This window comes from Henckelia pumila, chromosome 2 (genome assembly GCF_033568475.1).
Source record: "Henckelia pumila isolate YLH828 chromosome 2, ASM3356847v2, whole genome shotgun sequence".
NCBI lineage: Eukaryota > Viridiplantae > Streptophyta > Magnoliopsida > Lamiales > Gesneriaceae > Henckelia > Henckelia pumila.
The window spans coordinates 17372491-17399367 of NC_133121.1; the positions used below are offsets into that span (position 1 = coordinate 17372491).

The 26877-nt window shown below is 34.4% G+C and overlaps 1 protein-coding gene across 1 annotated transcript; it reads right to left on the bottom strand.

Annotated features, from left to right (window-relative positions):
* Positions 1-1266: 1266 nt before the first annotated feature.
* Positions 1267-11198, bottom strand: LOC140881174 (vesicle-fusing ATPase). Its single transcript, XM_073286267.1, has 21 exons — positions 11007-11198; positions 10207-10302; positions 10026-10107; positions 9818-9868; positions 9253-9423; positions 8957-9111; positions 8748-8856; positions 7968-8067; positions 7834-7889; positions 6988-7053; positions 6812-6894; positions 6513-6646; positions 4872-5082; positions 3885-4016; positions 3749-3809; positions 3586-3645; positions 3362-3420; positions 3190-3277; positions 2024-2146; positions 1747-1812; positions 1267-1502 (listed from the first exon to the last, which is right to left on the bottom strand). Exons 1-21 carry the CDS (start codon positions 11159-11161, stop codon positions 1359-1361), a joined length of 2202 nt encoding a protein of 733 aa, XP_073142368.1. The 5' UTR covers positions 11162-11198; the 3' UTR covers positions 1267-1358.
* Between the last annotated feature and the right edge of the window lie 15679 nt (positions 11199-26877).

Below are 26877 nucleotides of genomic sequence, written 5' to 3' on the forward strand. Positions count from 1 at the left end.
GATTGACCCGGGTCAACCCGGCGGGTCGGCCTATTTATATAATATATTTATTATTTTGTTAAAATTTTAAATAATGTATTTAAAACCTAAACATGTTGGATTTGAACTCAAGACCAAATGGTATTGAGACATCACTTTTGTCACTAAACCAATAGATCATTTGACATTAAAATGTGATTGAAAATAATTAAATGTAATAAATTTTGTATACAAGATGTTTAAATTGAAATGTAATAGATTTTTTTTATTGAGATAGATATAGTTTTTAATATAAGATGTTGAAAGTTGAAATATAATATATTTTTTTATTGAATAAATATAATAAATTTTTATTGAAATATATATAATTTTTAATATAAGAAATGTAATATATTTTTTATTTAATAAATATAATATATTTATTTATTGAGATAGATATAATTTTTAATATAAAATATTGAAAGTTGAAATGTCATATATTTTTTATTAAAAAATATAATATTCAAAGATGTTAAAAGTTTAAATGTATATATTTTTATTGAGATAATGTAAATATAATAGAGTTTTTAAAAAATTTATTGTAAAAGTTTTTTTAAAAAAAATTAATTTTTTTTTAAAAAACAAGGGTTAACTCGGACCCGAAACCGGCGATTAACCGGACCCGAACCGGAACCGTCGGTTCACCAACTCGGACCGAAACCGGCCAAAGTCGGGCCGGTTAAGGGTTGGTAAAATACCAACCCGGACCCCACAGTTCCGACCTGGAACCGGCCCGTGGCCAGGTCTACGCGTACGAATGCAAATAAATATAATGACATACAAAATGAAATACAATATCAGATTTAATAATAATATAAATCTGTAATTGTCTAAAAAAATAATATAAATCCGTAGAATATATATATTTTTAAAAATGAAATAACATATTATAAAGAAACAACATTGATTTGAGATGCATAATTATTTATAGCCTCTGACACATACACGTTGCGTGATTTTATATATATATGTTATTTTTTATTATACTTTTTTAACCATATATAATTAATTTAATTTGAATGAAACGAAAAATGTAAATACATAGCTATTTATAATTATGTTAGGTATTAAATAAAATATTTTATTTGGTTGGTTGATTGAAAATCAGAGAAAAGGTTGATCAGGAAAAATTACTAGGAAAAATTGGGGATATGAAAATGTTGGTAGTGATGACATTTATCGATCCCATGTTAGCACCGCGGGATGCATTTTTCACCAAACACAATAATGTCAAGCTAGAGAAAAGAATGAAAAAAAAAACTCATTTTCTATATGAAGCACGAGACAAAAAGGAAATCGCAGCATCAGTGCAAATAGTACTCAAAGTAGATGTGGCATTATTAATACCGCACGATGTCCTGTAGGCAATCATAGAAATGTGAAATGTTGATTTTTTCTTTCCCAGAATAAATGCTTTCAGCACCCCCACCATGTTCACCCTGAGCAGCCATTTCGACCACCATAAAGAGCTTCTTGATGGGCATCTACAACACAATGAAATCAAATCAATTATACATGTTTGGAAGTTTTTCTTCTCCAATCTGCAGTCCACATAGCAATGAAATTCAGCTAAAAATTATGCGATGAATTTACATTCATGGACTTCAAATCCGTTAAATCTATAGAGAATAAAATCTAGTCTACTACGAATACAAAGAGATATGATAAAATATTTATCCCAAGTGTTTCTTACAAAATGTAACGGTAAATACATGGGTAAATACTTACCTCATTCAACGCATCTGCAGCAGAATCGAGATCATCACTCGAGAAAACATTAAGTTGTTGCAACACCTGTAAGGAAGTAAAAGATCAATACACAGTTCTCATGATGTGATACACTAACATATAATCAATAAAACATTATTTTCAAGGGAAGTGTGCATAACATAAAGAGTAGTAACAAAGCGTTAAAAATTAAATGTCAAGCATTTCCCAAGTCTTCAAATCAAATTTTAGGGAAAATAACATAAAAAAAACTGAGGAAGAGGCTCCTGCTGATAACCTTTTTCGCGTCTTCTGCCTTGAGAGTTGGAACATTGTAGGTGACAGAAAATGCATCTTGAATACCAACCGATTCCAAGAACATGACTTCACTTGTAGTCCCAATGACAAGGATTTTTTTCCCCTGAGAAATCAAGTAGTAGGATAAAATTATGTCTGAAACAAAAGAATAAGCAGAGTTCCAGTAACACTCCATATTATGTAACAGTTAAGTGAAAAGCAAATATTAACCAAAATTTCCAAGAGGAACAAAAAGAGGAATTTAACTCCAAAAAATACTCTAGAAGAACGGGTTGATTTGAAAAGTATTAATGGATGCGAGTTAGGACAAAATTTGAAACATACTGTTCTACATTTGAAGTGTTGTAGGTCTACAAGTTGCAGATTTTGAAAAGTTTCTGTGATTGTCATTTGTCCTAGGATGCCAGAAAATTTAGCCAAGCCCAATACAACATTGTACAAGCTTAACTTGATTATCAAGAAAATAGTTGAGAATCTATATTCGAGCTCAGTGTAACAACATAATTAAACAAATTTTTACAGGTTGGAATTGGTGTGGACACGAGTTAAACCTCAAATACCTCGACATTTCTCATATTGTTTTATCGTATTGTCTTTTATAGTACCAAGCTTTAGCCAAGAGCATAGACGACTTGTGAACATGACCAGCTCGGCTCCAAGTAGAGCTATTTTCAGGCTTGTGCCAAGCAAGCTCTTTAGTGGATCTTTAAGCCAAGATCTTCCAAACATAAAATAAAAAAAAAAGCTAGTTTTTCACAAAAAAAAAGCTAGTTTTTCACTAAACTTAACATTCTACATACATGAACAAAGTACAAAATACATTTCTTAAAAAATTACAAAATATATATAAATTAAATATTTTCAAAGATTAATCCTTCTATCCCGAACAGACTCGATTTTTGATGGGTCGAAGAACTATATACGATACGATCGATACCTCGATTAAAACTCAACTGCTAAATCAAAAACAAAACGAGATCCAGCCTTCGAAAATTTTTAACGGCTAGATTTAAGCTCATCTGGTTTGCAATCCCACTAAAGAATAAAGATGCACGATAACCATCACAACATTCACACACATGTCAATTCACTAAGATCAAATTCGATGAACCTCATTCATTACTTATGCAAACATCAGGAAAATACCTTTGGTGGAAGCCGCTTTAGGAGTACCAACAATGTCTGAGATATTAGATTTGAAAAACGGGGCCCAATTGGAACATATTCCAAAAGCCTAGAAAAACAAATATATATTAGAAGAATTCATGGATAATGCTAAATTAACCAATAGCATTCATCTCCAAATCAGCAGCGCTACCTTTCAATATCATCAAGGATAATTATGCTTAATGGTGACTTGTAAGCATCTTCAAAAACCTAAAAAAAATATAGACAAGATACTCCTCAAGCTTATGCACAGTAAAGAGTAAGTGCTCCTGAAGATTGAGGGGCATGGTTGAAATAAATGATGTCATAGATTTCCAGTGCTTTCCAATGTATAACTACAAGTTGGAGATCGAAAGTTAGGCTAAGGCGTCGGACCTTAACAATCTGAGCACATTTTGTGGCTTCACTGAGTCCAAGCATCGTTTCAGCAGATATCTAAAATTTTGCAGAGATAGATGGAGAAAAATGCTTAATGAGAGGAGTAGAGATTTAAAATGATGCTTATACATATGGTCCACAGGCATAGTAAATCACTTACAATTTTGACATAGGGGAAATCACTTTCAATTCCAATTGTTGATGCCATTGCAGTTTTACCACTGGCCAAGACGAGGGAGATTTAGTGGAGTGATAATTTACAATAATTTTAATAAGACACAATGACACTTGATTACCTGCCACTGGGACCTTCAAGAAGGCAAGTAACAAGCTGGCTTCCTTGACTAACTTTAACTTGTTCTGCTAATAGCATAGTTCTTCGATAAATGTGATCATGACGCCCACCACATTCAATTATGCCATTTGATCTGCAAGATGCATAGTTAATTATTGAATTTCAGAAAGAAACAATTGTGGTCATCCGTGGTTGAATAAAGATAATTAGTGTGGATCAGAAACTGACAGTGTCACTGTGTGTGCTTTCTTTATGTAGGAGTAACCATTAGAATTTAGAATGTTGTACATGGTATATTTTTGTCTCAATAATTATGGGAATATATTAATATGTGCAATGGCCAATGTGATAAGAACACGCTAGGCGAAGTAGGAAACTGAGCAAATAAGTTCTGGAAATTTTGTTTGACAGAGAAGGAAAAGTAATAGTTCATCGATTTAGGGAAGGAGAGAAAATGAACAAATCTTCACCTACATCAATTAAAAACATATCCTACATCACATGCCACTCAAGCAGATTACATGCAGAAAAGAGACTCCGATCCCCCGCCTTTTCTAAACCGTGTTTGTAAAAGATTGATTACTTCTTTCCATTTTCAGATTATCTATCCCCACTACAGAGTATCTTTAACAGTAGTGCTATACAATTACCATTAGGCACAAAATTAATACCATAAAACTACAGATGACATGTTACTGGCAGATAATAGAAAAGGTGCACACGCCACCCATTTAAAACAGGGTTATGCACGGTCCTTCATTCCATAGCACAACCAAACTGTTATATTAAGTTATTAACTCTGCTTGGAGATGAACCTAAAGCTTTCATGAAGATTAAAACTCATAAACTTGATGTAAATATTAATCGAAGTTCCACTAAACCTAATACGAACACATATTTGATCACATTTAACACCCCATGTTTGAGATCCTAATCAGTTCAAAGTACAGCTTCTCATAAAAATCTTTCTTTAGGTGAATATTCATACCTGCGACGTTCAAGATCATCAGTCGAAGCTCCAAATGCTGGAATGATTTCTTGAAGGGCATTCAAAAAATCATCCATGGTGACTCTTATACTTTCTTCGTCCACTGGTTTGGTAAGATCATCCATGCTTAGTTGCCTATTCAGAGCATATGAAACTGCACTTTTTACAACACCTTCAAGCTCTGCTCCACTATAATTTTTCGTCCTAGCGGCTGCATACAAGAGAAAAATTGATGCTAAAATTTTACAAACCTGCGAAATTATCTATTCCTTTCAAACATTCAAATCATGCATCAAGTGAAATGTAAATCTTCACAGCTTCTTTCTTTTGATGAAGCCCCCAAAAAAGAAAAACTCAACGCGGTGATTACAATGCATAAAAAATTTAGACAAAAAGATGAAATCAATATCAGCATCAAATCAAAGAACAGGTCAATCAAATGCATGAATCAATTAAACATTCAAATGCATGCCACGTCTGACTAGTGCAACTGCACTGGAAGGGGTGTTTCAAACTAAACAATAAAACACAACTTAATTGAGAGAAAATAATATGAAACTGAAAATATTATTAATAATGAATGTAAAGTTTTGAATGCACATGCGATGTTTAAATAGACTATCAATTCTAGTCCTAAACCAAGTGGGATACCAAGAGTACTAAGAATTATAACTAAAATACTAATGCTAACGTCAATGCAATTAAAATACTAAGAGTCCTAACGTAATTAAAATACTGACAGCGTTTGGTACCAGAGATTAGTTTGGATAGTGGTCGGTTTGATTGGTTTAACCAGAGTTTGCTTGGATTTAAAACAATTCTAATCAATCCATTCTCCAAATGACAAAACCATATTAATTGAAGGAAAACAAACCTACCTCTTCCGCTTGTAATAACTATCACTTTTTTAATCATACCCATTATTTCCAATTCTACACTTTCACTACACCCAAAAAAAACACCAATCTATTCAATCCCACCGATGATTAGAAAAGTGATAGTTATGACAAGAAGAGGAGGCAGGTTACCCATTATTTCCAATTCTACACTTTCACTACACCCAAAAAAACAACCAATCTATTCAATCCCACCAATTATTCTCAATTTAAGGATAATTTTGTCCAAAAGTAAAAAAGATTCTTAATTTATCTCACAAAAACCATACAAGCACAATATTACTTTACCACCTTATATTACATTTCTACATCAATCATTCTTTTTATCATTTATGAACCAAACATTCAATAATCTCATCCTCCTAACCAAACTTAGCCTAAGAGTTCTCTATAGAGTACTAATAAAGATCTAATACCACTAAAATGTTAATCTTGTCCTGCATCACTGACAGAAAGATTCTCTGCTTATAAATCATATACTTCAGTTTATAGGACAAAACTCTTTTAAGTTCAACCGCGCAGGGTTCACAAGTATTGTGTGCTTTCTTATTTCAATTATAGCATACCACTTCCAAAGGAAAGAGTTCAGTAAGCAACTTGTGTCGCCCAAACAACTCTAAAAATATATAACATGGGTACTTTGGTTCCTCGACAAGAAGTGAGGATATTAATTCGAATTATGAGGTACCATTGATCTACTTGCAAGAGAGAGAAAGAGAGCAGCAATCTTAGCAAATTGATATACCAAGTTCTTGTAAGTTCACATCTGGACTAAGAAATGAACTTTCTTTCATCTTGTTTGTGTGAATCTGAAGGATTTGTAGACGACCATTTTCATCAGGAAGACTAATCTCCACTTGGACTTCCAAACGCCCTGGCCTGATACCCAGAAAATAAAAATCACCAAATAGAATATCAGATTATAAAGCATGAATATGTTGTCACGATCTGAAAAGGCTTAATCAAATTACGAAGTTATGCATAAAGAGGATTTTATATGGTTAAAACCTGCAGAAACAAAACAAAATAGACAGCACAATTCACCTCAAAAGAGCTTCATCGAGTAAATCTTTCCTGTTTGTCATTCCAATGAGTAACACATTATTCAGGGATTCCACACCATCTATCTACACAGTATGTAACCATGAATGAATAAATTCCATGTACAGCCTTAGAATTTTTTAAATTTCCAATTCACCATAAACTAGAACCACAAATACCTTGGTCAAGAGCTGGTTAACAATACTATCATGGACTCCAGTACCATCTCTTGTTGAACCTCTAGACTGAAAATTAAAAACCAAGAGTCATAACTGAAATCAGATTAAGCTTGAACCGGCACAAGTATTCACAATCAAAGCATGTGATTGGACGATACATAGAAACATGCACACACCACCAATATCTATAGAATGTCCGTTAGATATATCCAACACTGAATGTCAATGGAACAATCAAGATTTTCAATAAACAATTCGCACAAGAAAAAGAAGTAGCTTTAGACTCTATCTCAACTTGAAAACTCTAATACCAAATCTCGTTCCCACCATTATATTATCTTATCTTATACTTAAAAAATGTCTGTAGTCAGACCCGATAGGTAGTCAGACAATTTGAGTGTTGGTTACAACACAGACTCTTTCCCTGCATAGTCATGCAAACACACCTTACAATGATGGCTACAGGGCGGAGAGATGCAGCTGATAGAAGAGCAAAGCAAGATAACATGAAATCGAAGAGGGAAAGAAGTAACTAATTAATATTTCTCAGTTTGGGATGTTGCCACTGACCAAACCTAATGTCAATAAAGAAAGATCTCATTATGGTTGTCCTTAACTTTATTTCGGTTTCATGTGGCCTGGATCTTGGTAGGGAAGACAAGTAAACTATGTACCCACATAAAGCAACTAGCCAATAAGATGGCCAATCAAATGAAGACATATTGAACTTCCACATAGTATATCATATACTCTTGTCATTCTCCAACACATGAAAGTAAAATTAATGAGAAATTTCAGACGAGCAGCAGCAAAGAACAGCTATCTAAAACTTTTCAAGTTACTTACCTTACAAATAGCATCGATTTCATCAAAAATTATGACATGCAAATCACTCTGATCACCTGAAAATATGAAAGAATGCGACTATGACCAGAGGAACAAGTGAGAATTATGGACTTTGGCCCTTACAAACACAATACCTTTGGTTCTTTGATCTTGTTCGGCATCAGCAAATAGATCTCTCACATTCTTTTCAGTTTCACCGACAAATTTGCTCAACACTTCAGGTCCATTCACAATCTATAATTTCCAAATCATCAATTAAATTTGGGAATATCAGAACGCTTGCTAGTGCACAGCTCATAGATCATGCAGCACAGATCTAACATCCACCCGCACAGTGTAATTCAAGGATGTCTAATTGGTTCCTAAAAGGTGCTATACATAGACAGCCACAAAATCATAATAACAAACTAAAGGTAGGAATGACTCTTCGCATGGAATACAAAATTCTCAGCAAACTGAATACATCATGATAGAAAACCAGGAGAACCAAAGGGCTCACTACATATAATCAATCTTCAAAAAAGAATGTAAGTAGATGATAGAAAACAAGGACTTAAAAGTTCTGTAATATATCCATGAAATCTTAAAATAGACAGAATGAGTAAATTTTGAACACTATCACATCGACCCATACAGAAGTCAGGTATGACAATATGTTCAAATGTCAAGTTCATTCCATTATATAGCTCGGGCTAAAATTTGCATGAGATGGAGATAACAGAATTTGAGAGATATGGAGTCGTGCCCCCATGTCCCCATTCAAGAAAGTAAAAACATTTTACTTTCTTCTTGGCCTTTGTATCTCTCACAAATAATTTTAGAATTTCTTCGTCAAAACAATATAGCAAAAACACCATTCCTTTGCAAGTTTCTTTCCGTCATAACATGTCTAGAAATACTTCATGCACACATACCTTTGGTTCTTTCCCATTCAAAACCTTTCCAATCTGTCGAGCCATTAAAGTCTTCCCAGTACCAGGAGGCCCAAAGAGCAGCATTCCCTTGACGTGCTTGATGCCCAGTCTAAAAGAAAGAATGTCATTAATGGTTATATCCACATAAACGGAATCTTCTAATGTCAGGATATAAATAAAAAAATCTAAACAATGTAGAACAAGCATACTTAGAAGTCACATGCGGAGGGAAAACCCTTGAGGCAAAAGCTCTTCTGAATATATCTGCAAACTCTGCACTCAAGCCACCTATACCTAATGATTGAAGATTGAACTCCTTATGCTTAAAGATGTTGCTGCTTGCAGCTTCACGCTGATTAACAATCTGCAATGCATAAGAAAATATGTTAACTTATTGGCCATTCTACCTTGATGCCAAAGATTCCAGGAAACATCATAAATCATTTGAAATATATCACACACACGCATATATAACCACATATTTGTCAAAAGCTAAAAACGAAACCTTTATCCCACTTGAATTTGGTGCTTCAAAGATAATGTATGTATCAGATGATATAATTCCTCTTTCGATACTATTAGACTTCTCTAGCCCCTCCACAGCAGCTTGATTGACAGTGAAAATATATCCAATGCCATGGTATTCAAATGTTATTCTTTGACCAGTTGTCATAATCTGCAAAAGAGGAGAATAGTTTTCCCTATTATTAACAAGCGAGAGCCAATAACTTAAACCCTATTTGATTGCTACACCAACAGAGTAAGATCTAAGCATATTTAAAGTATTTACATACAATCAACAATTCTCCCTTTCCTCTCAAAATTGACAAATATGCAAACCTTCCATAATTATGCCATGAGATTGCCCTCCCGGTAAATGGAAAATATCCTCGATCAATTCTAGACTAAATTTAATCCCTTAAATATCGTGCATCCATTTTAGTTCATTGTTTCGGGTATTATAAGATTCTTTCAACCCAACAAGATCAAATAAAATTCCTTTGAAAAACATCAGGATCATCCAAAGGCATGGCAACATATAAATCGAAGACAAAATATCTGGATCTTACGTGGTTGAGAAATCTCTTCCGAATCTGCTGGGACATAAGAACAGCATCCACCTGCAAGGTTATGCAATTAGTTAATACAATTAATCAGAAGCACGCTCGCTTACACATATAAAACTTTATAAGAAACATATTCATGATAAATGTACTTCGTAATAGAAGAACGGAAATCAGTAAACGGGATAAGAATTGACTCGAAGAGAGAACAAACCTGTTCGTCTTTAGCCCCTTTCTTCACAAACTCCAGTTCCAGGGTAAGCAATGCAAGGTTGAAATTTTCAGGAGGTGTAAATCTATAAATTTTAAACCACATGGTCAGGAAAAACCTAAGGATCAAAGAGTGACAGATACAATAATTAAAGTGGCATCACAAAAATTTAAAAACATTATACCTGCTTATAGATATTGAATCCCCGGTGGAAACCTTAGCATGTCGTCGCTGAATGGCATTGAGAGCAATATGGCCACTAGGTATGGATTCATGGCTAGTACACCGTGGTTAAGGTAAACCAAATGCGCGTTATTGAAAAATCTAAGATCCCAACTCCATCAGATATAATAGAAGCAATAGCAGCAGTAGTACTAGCAGATTAACAGCATAGTAATTGAGGTGTTGGTGATATAATTGTTCTACAAGAAGGACTAGCAGTGGCAAGCAGCAAAACGAATGGTAGCAATGGAATGTGCAGTAATAGAATGTTTCCGGTAACCGCCCCACAGCTATTTAACAGCAAGACTCGACTTCACACAGCCATAGAGCAAATGCAACCAAACTGTGGGACATTTTTAAAAAAGTGTTTCAACATTTTGGTTTAAGGAGCACTTCTCACACACACCAGATAAAAACAGCTAAATGATGAGGCTACTATCAAACTCCAATAGACTATTCGCCAATTTTGAGAAATGGTCCAGGGCCAAGTCATCCAACAATCCTCGTAAAGATCCAAAAACACAAAAATTAACTGGTTTAAAGACCCGCTCTTCATCAACATCACATCTTTACTGGATCAAGCTAAAGCTAAAATTCCAATAACTAGATTTTCTCCTCATAGCTTTCGCCCAAATTCCTAATCACTTCACAGATAATGAAATCGTAACAATTTTACTCTACCATCAAAACTCGATAACATCATCAAAATTTAATTTAGAAAAAAAATCGTGAATCGTGAGATGGAGGAGGTACAAAGGATATGTTACAGTGAGGACGAAAACATCGCCGATCAAAGCAAAGGCGAGCCTAGATCCAGGCACGAGGAAATTGCGTAGATCCGTGGGAGAACAGTAGGCGAGATTGGTGTAGGCGAGATCTTTCCCCGGCGTGTTGGTCACAATCATCGTTCCTCCCATAGCTTTGCTTCAAAGATCAATTTCTTTCTCTGTTTAAGTTTGGTCATTCGTGACTGAAAACGTGTTCATTTCCTTTTTTATTATATATATTTTTTTTTTTATGACATGAAAAAACTGCATCAATTTTTTTAATTATTGATTATTATCAATATTCTTACGGTAAGTTTGGGTGTTTGAAATTTGGAATTGAATTTTAAATACATAAAATTGAAATTTTATTTTGGTGTTTGGTTAAAAGTTAAAATATAGTTTAAAATTTGATAGTATAAATTTTAGATAAATAAAATTTTGTAAAAAAAAATTTGAAAAAACTTAAAATTTATAACTAACATATATAAATTTATTTTAAAATAATTTTATTATTTTTATAAACCTAAAGGTTTTTGAATCCTTTTGAAGGAAATATCAAAGATTCTCGAGAAAACGATACCCGAAATTGAATACACAGCCCTAAACCGGTATGGAATCAGCCAATTCAAACTTTTAGTTCACCTATTTCGGCCCTAATAACTACTACCATAACCATAGGAGAAGATTCGTCGTTCAAAGAGCTTTATTCGCTGTTGTTCCCCTTGCAGATTTTTATGCGTTACTCACCTGTTAAGGTGGATGTAATTGAGGAGCGGGGAAAGGGATCATAGGTTGGTTCGATAGGACTTGGGTTGATGTCTCTACTACAGCAAAGTCTGTCATGGTTGGAATCAAATAATCTTTCTACTTGCTGAGCTTCTTCATGATCGATCTAGGCCCAACTCAGGGATATTTCATAAAATTCGACTAATTTTATAATTTTAAAAATAATTTTATTATTTTTATAAACCTAGATCCCATAAAATTTGACTAATTTTATAAGGATAGTTAAATGAAATTCCATCAAATATCAAGTCCGTTTTGAAATCCCGTTTTGCCAAACACTAAAACGATATTTTTAACTTCAAATCCCATATAATTATGTGATTCCAAACATAGTGTTAAGATTCGATAAGAAGATTTGATCAAGATAAATAAGTCAAGATAATATTTGAAAGATTCGATAAGAAGATATGATCGATATAAATATGTTAATATAATATTTATAAGATTTCTATTTTATTATTTTCTCCTGAAAGTGATTGAGTTCAATGAAAATTGAATCTAATTATTGACCATATGATTCTCTCTTCTTTCAAATTCTCTCCATAGTATTGACCATATGATTAGAGGTGTCAAAATGGACTAGGTCTGTCGGATTGGCCCGCCCCGCCATACAAAATTGGTGGGTTGGGTTGACAATTTCAAAACCCGCCTAAAAGGTGGGCCGGCCCGCACCGCCCCGCCTAATGGTGGGTTGTGGTGGGTTGCGGATTGGCCTGCAAAAACCCGCCAATATATACGTGAGCCCGTCGGGTTGGCCCTCTCCGCCACCTAAAATAGGTGGGTTGGATTGGTGTTTTTCTAACCCGCCTAAAAGGTGGGCCGGCCCGTCCCGCCCCGCCTAATGGTGGGTTACGACGAGTTGTGGGCCGGCCCACCCCGCTGGCCCGTTTTGACACCTCTACATATGATTCTCTTCTTTCATAAATTCTCTCTACTCATCTCTCTTTTATCTTATGATTTATAACATGTTATCAGCACGATGTTGTAACCAACTCAGAATTATCTTATGATTTATAACACGTTATCAGCACGATGTTGTAATCAACTCAGAATGAAAATAATTCTCGTTTTATTGATGTATTGGAACAACCCAACCTCTTGTCAAATACTCAATTTTATTAGAGATATGTTCATTGATGCTCTAAAAGTTGCACAATGATAATAATTGATATATTAGTGCCCATGAAATAACATGATATATTATTTGTCACATTTTTTTAATGAAAAATGACTTGATATTCAATGATAATTGCATATGCTATGTACTAAAAATTACGAATGCGCGACAATAAGACCGCAATATCATCAACCGAGAAAGAAAATAAAAGTTAAACTCAATCAATTGAAATCATTATCTATATTGGGCAATGACACAATGATGAATTGATGGTAGCATATGTATGATGATGGAAACGAATTGATTAATGACTAATTTCAAGTTGCTTTATTTATTTATTATCGAACTAATTTATTTTTGGTAAATTAAGTTATTATTTTTGTTTAAATTAAATTATTGAAAACACTAGCATGTGTTTTGTTTTGATTCACATAAAACTATTTTGATTATATAAAATAATATACAAATTTTTTTAATCTATTCTATTGGTCAATATATTGCATGAGATATTGATTATGCGATTTGCTGATAAATTTTTTTATTTGATAATTTTTATATTTTTAAGATATATTGAGTTGTTAAATTTTTATTCAATAAATTTTGGTTAATATGGATTTTAAATTCCTCAATTTTAATTGTGAATATAAATTTTGAATTTTTTCAAAATCATTTGATTAAGCTATCATTTTTTTAAATGAATAATAAAGTATTTTTATTACATATTAATATATTACATGTTTTGCAAATGTAGTAATAAAAAATTCAATGTGAAATGACATAGATTGAATGTTATTGTTAAATGTAAAAGATCTATTTGACGCATACAAGAATTTGAAAAGGTACCTCTAATTTTTCTATGTCAATTCTTTTAATATAATAGCTTATTTATAGTATTTTGTTCAAAGAAAGACAATTATAAAAGTTGTCTAATTAAAATAGAAGTAATGTTAAATTATTGTTAAATTTAAATATTAAAAAGATGGTTATATTCTTGTTCAAATCTTTTGTTAATTAAAGGGCATAATTTTTTTATATATATATATATATATATATATATATTAAATTATTGTTTAATTTTTTTTATATAAATTTATATATAATTTAATTCTATTAATTTAATTTAATGATTTAAAATTAAATATATGTTATTAATAATAATAATAATTTTACTAGTTAACAATATCTTCGTATCTTTCTCCGAAATCGATGAGTATTGTCAATTTTTTTTTGTCAATGATTATAAATTTTAACAATATAAGACTATTAAGATACTGATGCTTAATTTAAAATTTAGAACATTTTCAACATGTAGCATCGGATAAAATTAAAAGTCGACACTACATTTCCATCAAAAATAAATAATTCATATATTTTGGGTCTTCATTTCGATTAACACTATTAATATGTCAATTTTTTTTTGTCAATGAATATAAATTTTAACAATATAAGACTATGAAGAAAATCAAACCTTGTATATTAAAATTGTAGGACCGAGTGCTTGCCACTTTATCAAAAGTTATAGCTGGTGGTAATGGTGCAACTCAAATCTTTTAAACCTCACAGCAGCCCAAGCGCCATGGTTTGATCGCTCTACCCAGCAAAAAAAATTATTGCACCCTAACAATCTCCCTCCCAATAATTGCACTCCTTTCAATCAATGAAAATCGAACACATTACTTTGACTCTAATACAAATTGTCAGGATCGGGTTGTTATTGCTACTGGGGTAGACGAGTAGTGAGTTACTAGTGTCTTGAAGCTGATTCAATGGATTAATAGCTGATTTCTACTAGTGAGTTTAGTAGTGTTAGCCAATGAAATTTTCTTTCTCATGTATCTCTAAAAGTCAACCAACAAGTATATTTGTGCGGAAGGAGGTCAACTAGAAGATTGGACTGCCTCAGTTGGTTCTACTGGTGTGTGAGTGTAAAAGGCAATAAATAACTTAGTAGATTATTTCTGGATGTTCGGAGACTCAACTGCTCCTATGTCACCCGTTCTTCTAGTTCTGCCAGAAAATACTATTAGAAAACTTTGAATATTACAACCCTTGCAATACTCCACCTCAGCTAGGACTTACCTATTGCCTAAAACCGAGACTCCTAGACTCAACAAATCAGCTCTCTACTGATTTTTACAAGAATTTTTTGATCAACTCACTCAACTGATTAGTTTACAAAGATTGTACAACTCAACACATATAGCACGATATGATCTTATCTGATATGATATACTAGCTGTGTGTGATGGTGTTCTTCGGCTTCTGTATGATCTTCTATGTAAGTGTTTGAACTTTTTTTATGTAGATATAAACAACTGAAAGTGTTCAGTTGTTCTTTGATAAACTGTAAGTGTTTGTGAGTTCTTGTAAGCCAGATCGTTCTTCTATTTTGTTGTGGTATCTTTTTATAAGTACAAGATAAAGGTCTAGATTTAAATATGTATCCTTTGTGTTGTAGCCGTTTTCTTGGTTTTTAATTCACTGTAAGAGAGTACACTTTGGCTGCGTGAGTCTAATCAATAGAGACATTTAGTTAATAGCTTTAACTAGTTCATGGAGAGCATCTACTGATCTGCTCTTCTATTTTTGCTTCTGTTTCTGTTTCTGTTTCTGCTTCTGCTTCTGTTTCTTAGTTTAAATAATCACTTTGTCTACTGATCAACTTTTACTTGACTTCTGTTGTTTCACTTGCTTCTGCTCTCCTGCTTCTGTTCTAGTGCTACTACTGATATGCGAAGATTTGTTTTGTCAAACGTCGAAACTCGAAACTCAGATATTTGATTTCCTAAAAAATTTTCCTTTCTGGTGTTTGGCAAAACTTAAGCAATGTATCATCATTTGTCATTTTATTTTTCACTTTTGACAAAAACATCAACTCTTGTAGCTTGTTGGATTCATTCTGTAAAGAGCTTGAAATTTCAGAACTCGATACATCGTTTGATCTTTAGTTCTGTTCTAATGCTTCATGATACTTCAACTGATCTTCAAATTTGCTTGGTAAACTATTGATTGTGCTTTTGGTGTTCTTCTACTAGTATCATTTGTTAGGATTTTGTTGCGTAATTTCTGCTCGCATGCACACGATTATCAAGTTTTAATATAGAGTAAATAAAGTATCATTCCCACAAAAATTATGTATTGAAAATTATATAGTGCTTGTAACTAAAATAATCTAAGCTTTATTTAGAAAATTAAATATGAAAATTTTGTTGTTAAAACTTAAATAATTAAGAAAAACTAATAAGCGAATCAAACACACTTGAGATAAAAATCACTGAGAGATAAATGTCTAGAGGATTTAATTTCACTTAGTTTCGACAACGACTACTTTTAATTAATTTATGCTCATGATTTCCTTTCATAACCAAGAACACTTAAGTATTTCTATTTTCCTCTTCCGAGCAACAAATAGAATGTATAAAATAAACTTTGATTACAATATCCCTATTAAAAATTTAAGCTTAATGATATGTGATAAACAATGTTCTTACACAAGCTCTGTTAAAGTTATACACCCACCCGAGCTATATAAACATTAACATTGTATTTTCTATTCGTCCTATTCAAAATTCCCTCTCCCGAGTACCGATTTCAATAAATATGAAAATTCAATTATTGATCAGGTAATTGAAAGACAAGCAATTTTAGAAAACACAATTAAATTAAGGGAATTCAATCAAAAAAAATTAAAAAATCGTAGAAGTTGTCTCTACTAAGCTACATCATCCTCTAGACTTGAAAATTTAGTTAATGATAAAAAATAAACAAAAACAAATCATGTTCTTCAAACTAAACATCAATTCAGAATTTAAAAAGAAAAGATAAAGAGAAACAAAGTCGAAGTAGTGTTCGCGTCCTTCATCTTCGAAGTTTTCTCTTCCTTGTTCCAGCTCTTCATATGTAGCTCTTCTTCAACGTGTGTACATCATCTTTTCTTCTTCTTTTCTTCTTCTTTCCTTCACGTTGTTGTTGTGTTTTATGCGTGAGTTGTGTTCTCAATTTTGTGCCCTCTTATGCGTCTAGTTCCTCTCCTTTTATGCGTGCTCAAAGCCCGTCAATCAAAGCCCAAAGATCCCAGACTTTCAGATTTCCAAAATTATGATTTTTTCTAATCTTCAGTCGTAGCGCGGAAGCTCATTCTCATTCAGCGCAGAAGCTCTTCATGTTCGAACCCCATGTGCTAAAGCTCTTACTCCATTGCGATCATGCGCTTCTGCTTCGTCCATATAGCTCACAAGAGCTTCTGCTCTTCCATCGAAGCGCTGTTGCGCTTCTTCTTTGAACAACAGGCGCAACTGCTCTTATTTTCTTGCGATTCTGCGCTGTTGCTATAGCACAACTGATCTTTTTCTTTGCGCAGCTGCTCTACTGCTCATAGCCAAGTGCGCGTCATTTTTCAAAAAAATCATATCTCACATTCTAACCGTTGGATTGTGACCGCTTAATTCGGTGTGATAAAAAATCTACTGGCAAGCTTACCAGGTTAAGTAATAGATAATGGACATGAGTTCAGATGTCGAACCCACAGGGACTGTTATTTGTAAGTACCAAAATATAATTATCTCTACTTAATCTAGACTAGCGAATAATAAGAATTCAGATTTTAAACTAATAAATAAAATTGCAAATAAAATTTAATTAAAATAAACTCAAGAATTTTTTTGGGTTGAATTCAAATGTGAGAAAAGCTCGATCAAAGACGCACGTAGGTACCGAACAAATCATGTAACATGTAGCCAATTCAGGACTCAGATTTAATCTTAAATTACGGTGAATTCTCCTAATTTGTTTAAAAGTCTATCTCTAGACAATTAAACCTATTAAAATGTTGACGGATCAATTTTCATAATTCTAATAAAATTCAAATGCATTAGGAACTATGAGAATTTATTTTGTACCTAAAACCGCACGATAAAATCGAATACTATTTCTAGTAAATTTTACCTCGTGTTAATTATTATAGTGATCAAAATCAATTCCTCCTCTGTCGACTTGGAATCGATTAACATGCAAGAAAATAACTGGCCAGATCATTCACAAGACATATATAAATCTAATAATCAATAATCATAAAACTAAATCTGAAAATCCTAAACAACATCCAAGTTTTCTACATAAATTTGTTCGGCCCAATTACGTGACCTTGATCGAAAAGGAACGAATACTCAAAGTTCAAAATGATTCAAAGTAAAATTTTTTCAATCCAAAACATCAACCAAAAATCAAAAATAAAAGAAAAGAAGAAGGACATAATGATAGACGATGAACGAGCCGCCTCTTGCCTCTTCAATCTCCTTGTAACTCTTAATCTGATGGAAAGAAAGTTATTTAAACGCCCAAAAATCTCCACAAGATAATGTCCAACTCAAGCAAGACTTTCCAAAATAAAAAACTCTGCACGTGCATCTCGCTCGAACGAAGGAAACTCGCGCTCGAGCGAGAACAACTCTGAAATTTTTCCTCTTCAACATACCTCGCTCGAGCAAGCACATCATGCGCTCGAGCGAGAATAACTCTTTCCAAATCTTCAACTTTCTTAAAATTCCTTACAAAATAAACCAGGAGAGACATTATGCAAGCAAATGCATGAAATATACTTAAAGTAATAAAAAAAACAATAACAATAACACATGAATTCATGCAAAACAACAATGAAATACCACAAAAATATGCATATAAAACACACTTAACAAATCCCCTATACTTAGACCTTGCTCGCCCTCGAGCAAGACATGCAAAAATAATATGCAAATATAAACATAAGTAAGGACGAATCATGAATATAACAGCCTCAGATAAGTTCCAACACCAACAACTAAAAATCACAAATGTTTCTGATTTTCCAAAATACACTGTCAGTCTAGCGTGAATGTGTGTGTATCATGCTATTTCAGTTACATGCAACTTCAAAAGATTCTGTCCTATGACTGCTTAGCTACATATGACAAATCAGTGCAAGTGTCACAATCAAGTGCTCCTTTATCCTAACAATTTCTAACAAAAACACTACTCTCTTGAGATAGATTACGCACCCCTGGATTTGTCACCCGATTTTCTTAAGCCCCAATAATTATCCGCAAACTTAGCTATAACTGTGATAGGATTCGAATTTCAATCCCTTCGTCTATAGCCTGGATGGAGCTACAATCCCATTAAACCCGCAAACTTAGCCATGGAAAAATGATTAGGATTTCAATCACTTTCCAGACCCGGATGGAATTGTAGGTAATTTTATTTTAAAATTTTCAAATTTTTAACCACATTTGATCCGCATACTTAGTAAAAAACAAGGTGATTAGGATTTCAATCCCTTGCTTATAACTCGGATGGAGTTAATGTTATTATTTTCACATGTTATTATTTTCACAAAAATTCTCATAAAACATTTTAACAGGTGCGCTCAAGATCATACATGCAATGTTAAAAAATCATCGGGACTCCAAAAACACTATCACGATCAACAAACACTTATTGTCGTGCAATGGTCAAGCAAACACAAACATCATCAAATACATCGCTGCATTTCACTAGTCTAACATGTGTGCTTAAAAATTGTTCACGATTCAACCAACAGCTTCTCATGTCCAATCAAAAACAAAAATTTTCACAAAAACAATTTAACAACTCTATCATCATAGACCAACATTCATCATCCTACTTATGCAACGAACCAAACACTAAACACAATGACATGTTATGAATACGAACTATATGCACTGATCTAAACAATATAGAAGCAAAATACAATTATCAACGATGCACAACCTAATTAAACATCCCCATACTTATCTAAAGCATTGTCCTCAATGCTTGAGAAACACAAACATAACTAATAAATAACAAATAACAAATAAAAAAGTAAACAAAATGCAAACAAAACAAAAACTCCCCTAGTTTAAGGTTGGGCGGGTGCATCATTATCCTCTTCAAGCTCAGGTGGTGGCACTTGAAAATTAGGCGCAGGAGCAGCGTACTGAAATGGTGGTGGATACGGAGTCGCAGCTGGGACAGATGAGGTGTCAAGGCCAAGGTGTGTGGTGATCCCTCGGATCAAAGCGTCCATAGCTTGAAAATTAGTGGTGGCAGCAGTCATATACTCATTTTGATAATGAGCAAACGTTGTGAGTTCCTGGATGGCTTCAGGTAGTGGGCGATGACAGGGTGTAGGTGGACGTGAGGCAGCTAGCTCGTCCTCCATGAGAAAAATCTTTTGCTCTCTTCTCTTTCTTCTTCATGACAAGGGCCCTATAAATTGGTTGCCTAGGTTGCAACCATTCCTCGTCGGCTCGAACTTGTACCCCAGATTGAATGCAGAGCTCAGAGATAACGGTCGGGAAGAAGAGGCCCACATTTGGAGTGTTGATCGATCTCCAGATCTCACTGTGAATTATGCGGCATACGTTTATCGACCACTGCAAATCCAGGGCATAGAGAAGAAGAGCACTCGCCATGTTCACATCACTAGTATGAGATATGGACATCAATATTTTCGAAGTAAGAGCAAACCATGTAGACGGCTCCACCAGGAGAAAACGTTCAGGAAAATGTAGGTACGTAAATGTTTCATGGCATGAAGCCCCGTCATAGCACAATTGCTTAATAATCTCATTGTAATCCGGGTCGGCTTTCTAACTTTGATATAGACTATCATCAAAATTTGGAGTTTAAAATTAATAATACTTTCATCAAAAGAAACAATTTTGCCCCGAACGTACGCCTTTCCATCCTCACATTCAGCGGCGTTGGCGTAAAATTCACGGACCAACAGAACAATTGCGGCCTTTGGTTGCTTATAGAAATTATCCCAATTCTGATGCCCGATTTCAATAGTCACCCACTATCTCTAAAATTCAATTCAATGCCTTGTTCGGGAATAGGGGATCGATGTAATTTGGCATGGTCATACCTTTCTTTGGCCGCTTGATTGTCAAATTTGCCAGCGATTCCCGACGAGGAGGAGGATGCTGCAACACATTTGAGATAATGATTCACCGGTGAGATGGGCACGCTTGGGCGGCATCTGGAAGGTGGCTTTGAAGAAACAGAGAGGAAGCAGGGACGACTGCTACTGGGACAGAGGTGGCCAAGCACGGTGGCTTCAGGGCGGACTAGGGTGATGAACAAGATGCAGCCACGGAGTGGATCGGCGGTGGTTGCAAGGTGAAAAATTGTTGTGGCGCGGCAGATGAGATGGAGGAGATCTGTGGTGAACTTGTGACGGTGATGATTGGCACTTGAATCCTGCAATTTGAGAGTGAAATAGAATGATAAGAAGAAGATGGAGAATTTGGGGATTTAGGGTTCAAAGGAGAAGGAAAATAAATAAGGAAAAGAAGGCAAAAAAATTCATTTGATATAACGCGCAGGCATGCTCTCGTTCGAGCGCAAGATATCACTCGAGCGAGCGTGAAAATCTATCAGAATCAGAGAAGCCCTAGCTCGAGCGCATGAAAGGGCTGCTCGAGCGAGCACTAAGTTTAAAATTTTTCCAGAAAGTTCTCGCTCAAGTGCATGATGGGCTCGCTCGAGCGATACTTTTGTTTGTCCAAAACCAAAACTCTCCTCGCTCGAGCGAATGAAAGCGCCGCTCGAGCGAGAATTTTATTTTGTATTTTTTTCAAAAAAATAAAGAAAAATTAACATAACTAATTTAAAAATCACTAAACAAACCAACATACAAACACATACCACTGTTGACTTGCAGGACCCAACAATTTAAAAGAGAAGTATAGTCGGGATATAGACTATAAATTTAGTGCTGACTGAGAGGCAACCCAGTGTTCTTTTCCTTCATTTAGTTTATTAAATTTGATCCACATTACCACTTCGATAAATTTTTATCCTCTGGCCATTTAATTTGAATGCTCTTGTTGCAAGACTCTAAATTTTCACTGTACCAAACGGTAGCACTTTCTCGATAGTAAACGGTCCTGACCAACTCTAACGCAGCTTACCTGACATGAGCTTCAAGCGTGAGTTATATAGTAAAATGGTTTGGCCTACCTCGAACTCACATGAAATGATGCGTTGACCATGCCATCTTTTGGTTTTTTCTTTGTAAATCCTGGAATTATCGTATGCATCCAACCTTAGCTCCTCAAGTTCATTCAATTGCAGCAACCGCTCCTCACCTATGGCAGTAACATCAAAGTTCAGAAATTTAGTAGCCCATAATGTTTTATGCTCAAGTTCAACAGGAAGATGACACGCTTTACCATATAACAATCTAAAGGGAGAAGTTCCTATAGGTGTTTTAAAAGCAGTACACGTAACGCTTCATCTAACTTATTGGGCCATTCTTTCCGATTTAAGTTTACAGTTTTTTCCAATATGCGTTTTAACTCCCTGTTTGAAATTTCAACTTGGCCACTAGTTTTGGGGTGATAAGGTGTTGCCACCTTGTGAGTGACCTCATATTTATTCAAAAGTGTATCAAATTGATGATTACAAAAATGGGTTCTTCCATCATTAATAATGACTCTAGGTGTACCATATCTAGTAAAGAAAAACTTTTTCAAAAATTTTACAACCACCATAGAGTCGTTAGTTCTACATGCAAGCGCTTCAACCCATTTGAACACATAATCGACCGCTACCAAAATATATTTATTTCTTTCAGAAGCAATAAACGGTCCTATGAAATCAATGCCCCAAACATCAAAAACTTTGCATACAACTATATTATTCAAGGGCATTTCATGTCTCCTAGATATATTTCCAATTCATTGACATGCATCACAGGCAATCACATAGGCATGATCATCCTTAAATAACGAAGGCCAATAAAATCCTGACTGTAGCACTTTAGCAATGGTACGACCTGCGTCGAAGTGACCTCCGGTTGAAACTGTGTGACAGTGTGAGAGTATAGAACTTACCTCTTCAGTTGGGATACATCTACGAATTATACCATCTACACAGATCTTAAAAAGAAAATGATCTTCCCACAAAAAAATATTTCAACTCAAAGAAAAATTTCTTTTTTCTGAATATAATTCAAATGCGGGGGAAGAAACTTACTTGAAAGATAGTTAACAATGTCTGCATACCATGGTAGATTCGTTATATCGAAAAGCTGATCTTCTGGGAATTCATCATGAATCACTTGCATTTCTGTTCCTTGATTCTCCAGATGGGAAAGATGATCCGCTACTTGATTCTCTGAGCCTTTCTTGTCAACAATTTCCAAGTCAAATTCTTGTAAAAATAATACCCAACGAATTAACCTAGGTTTATTATCCTTCTTTCTCATCAAGTATTTTAGCGCCGAATGATCAATGTGGACTACAACTTTACTTCCCACCAGATAGGATCTGAATTTGTCCAATGCAAAAACTACTACAAGGAGTTCCTTTTCTGTTGTGGCAAAGTTCAGTTGGACGGCTGACAGGGTGATATTGGCATAATAAATCACATGAAGTACTTTATCTTTTTTTATCCAAGAACGGCCCCCAATGCGGTGTCACTGGTATCACACATCAACTCTAAAGGAAGACTCCAGTCAGGTGCCACTATCACAAGTGCAGATAGTAAGAAGTTTAGCAATAGAAGAAAAATATTTAATAAATCTCCTATAGAAACCCGCATGTCCTAGAAATCTTCTTATCCCTTTCAAGTTTGTGGGAGGTGGAAGTTTTTCGATTACCTCAAGTTTTGCTCGATCTACCTCCACACATTTTTCAGACACCTTGTGTCCTATGACAATACCTTCTCTTACCATGAAGTGGAATTTCTCCCAATTTAACACAAGGTTACTTTTTTCACACCTCTGCAACACCTTTTTCAAATTACTAATTACAAAGACATGCATAAAAAGAAGAACCAACCACAGAAAAATCATCCATAAAAACATCAATAAATTTTTCTACCATATCACGGAAAATAGCCATCATGCAATGCTGAAAAGTAGTAGGGGCATTACAAAGACCAAACGACATCCGTTTATATGAAAAAGTACCATATGGACAAGTAAAAGTAGTTTTGTGTTGGTCCTCAGGTGCTATGAGAATTTGCATATAACCCGAATAACATTATAAGAAACAGTAAAAAGCATGCCCTGCAAGTCTCTCAACCATCTGATCAATAAAGGGCAGTGGAAAGTGATCTTTACAAGTGGCATCATTCGATTTCCTATAATCAATACATACCCGTCATCCCGTAACAGTTCTAATAGGGATTAATTCATTATTTTCATTCGCAAGAACATTAATCCCTTCCTTTTTAGGCACTACCTGAATTGAACTCATTCATTCACTATCGAAGATAGGATAGATAATACCTGCATCGAGTACCTTGATCACCTCTTTTTTCACTACCTCTTGCATCGCTGGGTTAAGTCGTCTCAGTGGTTGAGTAGATGTCTTGTGCTCTGTTTCCATCAGTATTTTGTGCGTACACATGGTTGGAATGATTCCCTTTATGTCAGCCAGCAGGCTCCATCCTATGGCTCTTATATGCTCTCTGATCACCTGCAACAACTTTTTCTCCTCGCACCCTTTCAAAGAAGACGAACAGATTACTGACAGTTTATCATTCTTTAATAAATATAAATATTTTAAATGAGAAGGGAGTTGTTTGAGTTCAAGCGTAGGAGGCTCCTCGGTGAATGGCTTCAATGGTTTTGGAATATGGCCAAGCTCCCCTATCTTGGTATTGATAGATTTTTCAAAGGGTAAGATCTCATCCAGATATCTAGCCACTTCATGGACTTCTTCACTTACATGCTCCTCATCCATTGTTCATGTCAAACAAATTTCTAATGGCTCTACGGACAAATGTTCCTGCAAAGAATACTTAACCAAATCATCATTAACATCAATTTTGAAACAATCAAAATTGTCTGCAGGATAACGAAGGCCCTAAAAAGCATTAAAAATCAAACTTTCATCATTCATATGCAATATTAGCTCTCCCTTATGCACATTAATTAAGTCCTTTTCAGTGGCTAAAAATGGTCGACATAAAATAAGAGGCATCTCACGATCCTCTTCCATGTCAAGCACAATAAAATCCACTTGAATATAAATTCATCAACCCTAACTTCTCCAATACCTAGCTTCTCAAAACATGAATAAGTCATAAGATTGATACTGACACCTAAATCACATACAACCTTATTAAAAAAATTATTTTCCAATAGTGCATGGAATTGAAAAGCTACCGGGATCTTAAGTTTCTGAGGGAGTTTATTTTGTAAAATAGATGATTATTCCTCCGACAACTTCACAGTTTCAAAATCCACTAATTTTCTCTTGTTAGACAAAATCTCTTTCAAAAATTTTGCATAACTGGGAATTTGAGCCAAAACATATGCAAATGGAATATTAATGTGAAGCTTTTTGAAAACTTTTAAAACTTTTGCAAATTGATTATCCAATTGCAGTTGTTTTGCTCTCTGGGAAAGGGAAGTTGACTCAAATCAATATTCTCGTTATTAGTTGGGTTAGAAGACTTATCATTCTTGCCCATAGGCGCCGACTCTGCATGCTTTGGTGCTTCCTCTATCCCTTTTTCAATGACTGGCTCATTTGCTTCTTCATCCTCAATTTTCTTCTCTGTAGTCTTCGCTTGCGATCTAGTAACTGCCAAGATAGCATTGACATCCCTTGGATTCTTTTCAGTATTACTAGGCAACGACCCTGTTGGCCTAGTTGACAATTGTATCACAATCTGGCTCATATGTGTTTCCAACCTTTGCAACATCACCTCTTGATTCTACAAACGAGTCTCAGTACCTGCTACATATTTCATCATGATTTTTTCAAAAGAGGGTTTTTTCTTGACTGGCTTTGAAGTGTTGTGTAAAGCTCCGAAATTATGTAATTTTAATCCGAGAATATTTAATTTGAAAATATGTGGAGTTTAGATTTAAATTCTACAATTCTACAATTATTTAGGATTGAAATTGAATTAAAAGATTTGACAAGGACTGAATTGCAATTATTGAAGTTTTTAGGGACTAAATTGCAAATTGGCTTGAATATATCCTAAATCCCACTTGTTTTTTTACATTTACAAGTGAATTGATCAGAAAGAAGGAGAAAAAATTCAGCAAACTTCCAAACGCCATTTTTGTCTCCTTAAAGATCCGGTATCTTGTAATCCAGCCGTCAGAATTCAGAACCGAATATATATTCACGATTACCTCGACGAGAGATTCATTATGGTATATATTTTTTGAAGTTCTATTGTCTTTTGAATTTTTATGTTAATATGGGTTTTGAATATTATTGATTATATGCGTATATGAGCTAGCACCGAACGTATATTCGAAGACGGATCGGAAAAAAAACGTCGTACGAAATTGTTATGATTTTATGAAGCATTTTCGACAATCCTACCTTTTGAATTGCTGTATTGAACCGTGTATGTGCTGATATGGGATATAGTTGAATTGTATGATATTGGTATATTGATTGTGATATTGATTCGGTTACCGGTTTTCAGTCGTTACGCCGTCGGTTTACAATTTGAAGATGCTTTCGATATCTTATAATTGAGTTGAAGACTTTATAAGTTGCTAGCTGATATGTATAGTTGAATATGCCTTATTTCCGATTAGATAAGAGCTTGATCGAGTCGGAAAGTGAGCCTTTGAACCGACACGATTATAAGAAGATTTGAAGCATTTTGGAACAAGATTGTAAGGTATAAATTGATATCTAATGAAAAGGGAATTTAATACTCGAGGTTGATGAATCTTGAGTATTCCCGGAGAAAATCACATACTTGATCTTGTATATACTTGATTTAGAATTTGAGTTGTTGATTCATCACAAGTAGTGGATCTTTGATTTTAACTGATGTTAGCTTGTCATCGAATTGACTACTGTATGAGAAGACCGGATATATCCATATCAAGATCGTATACGAATCTTGGTACCGAGGTTCAGATGTGAATCTTGAGGCCGTGATTGGCTTAAAACATCTCGATGACTGAAGTGGATTTACAAAGCTCTTATCG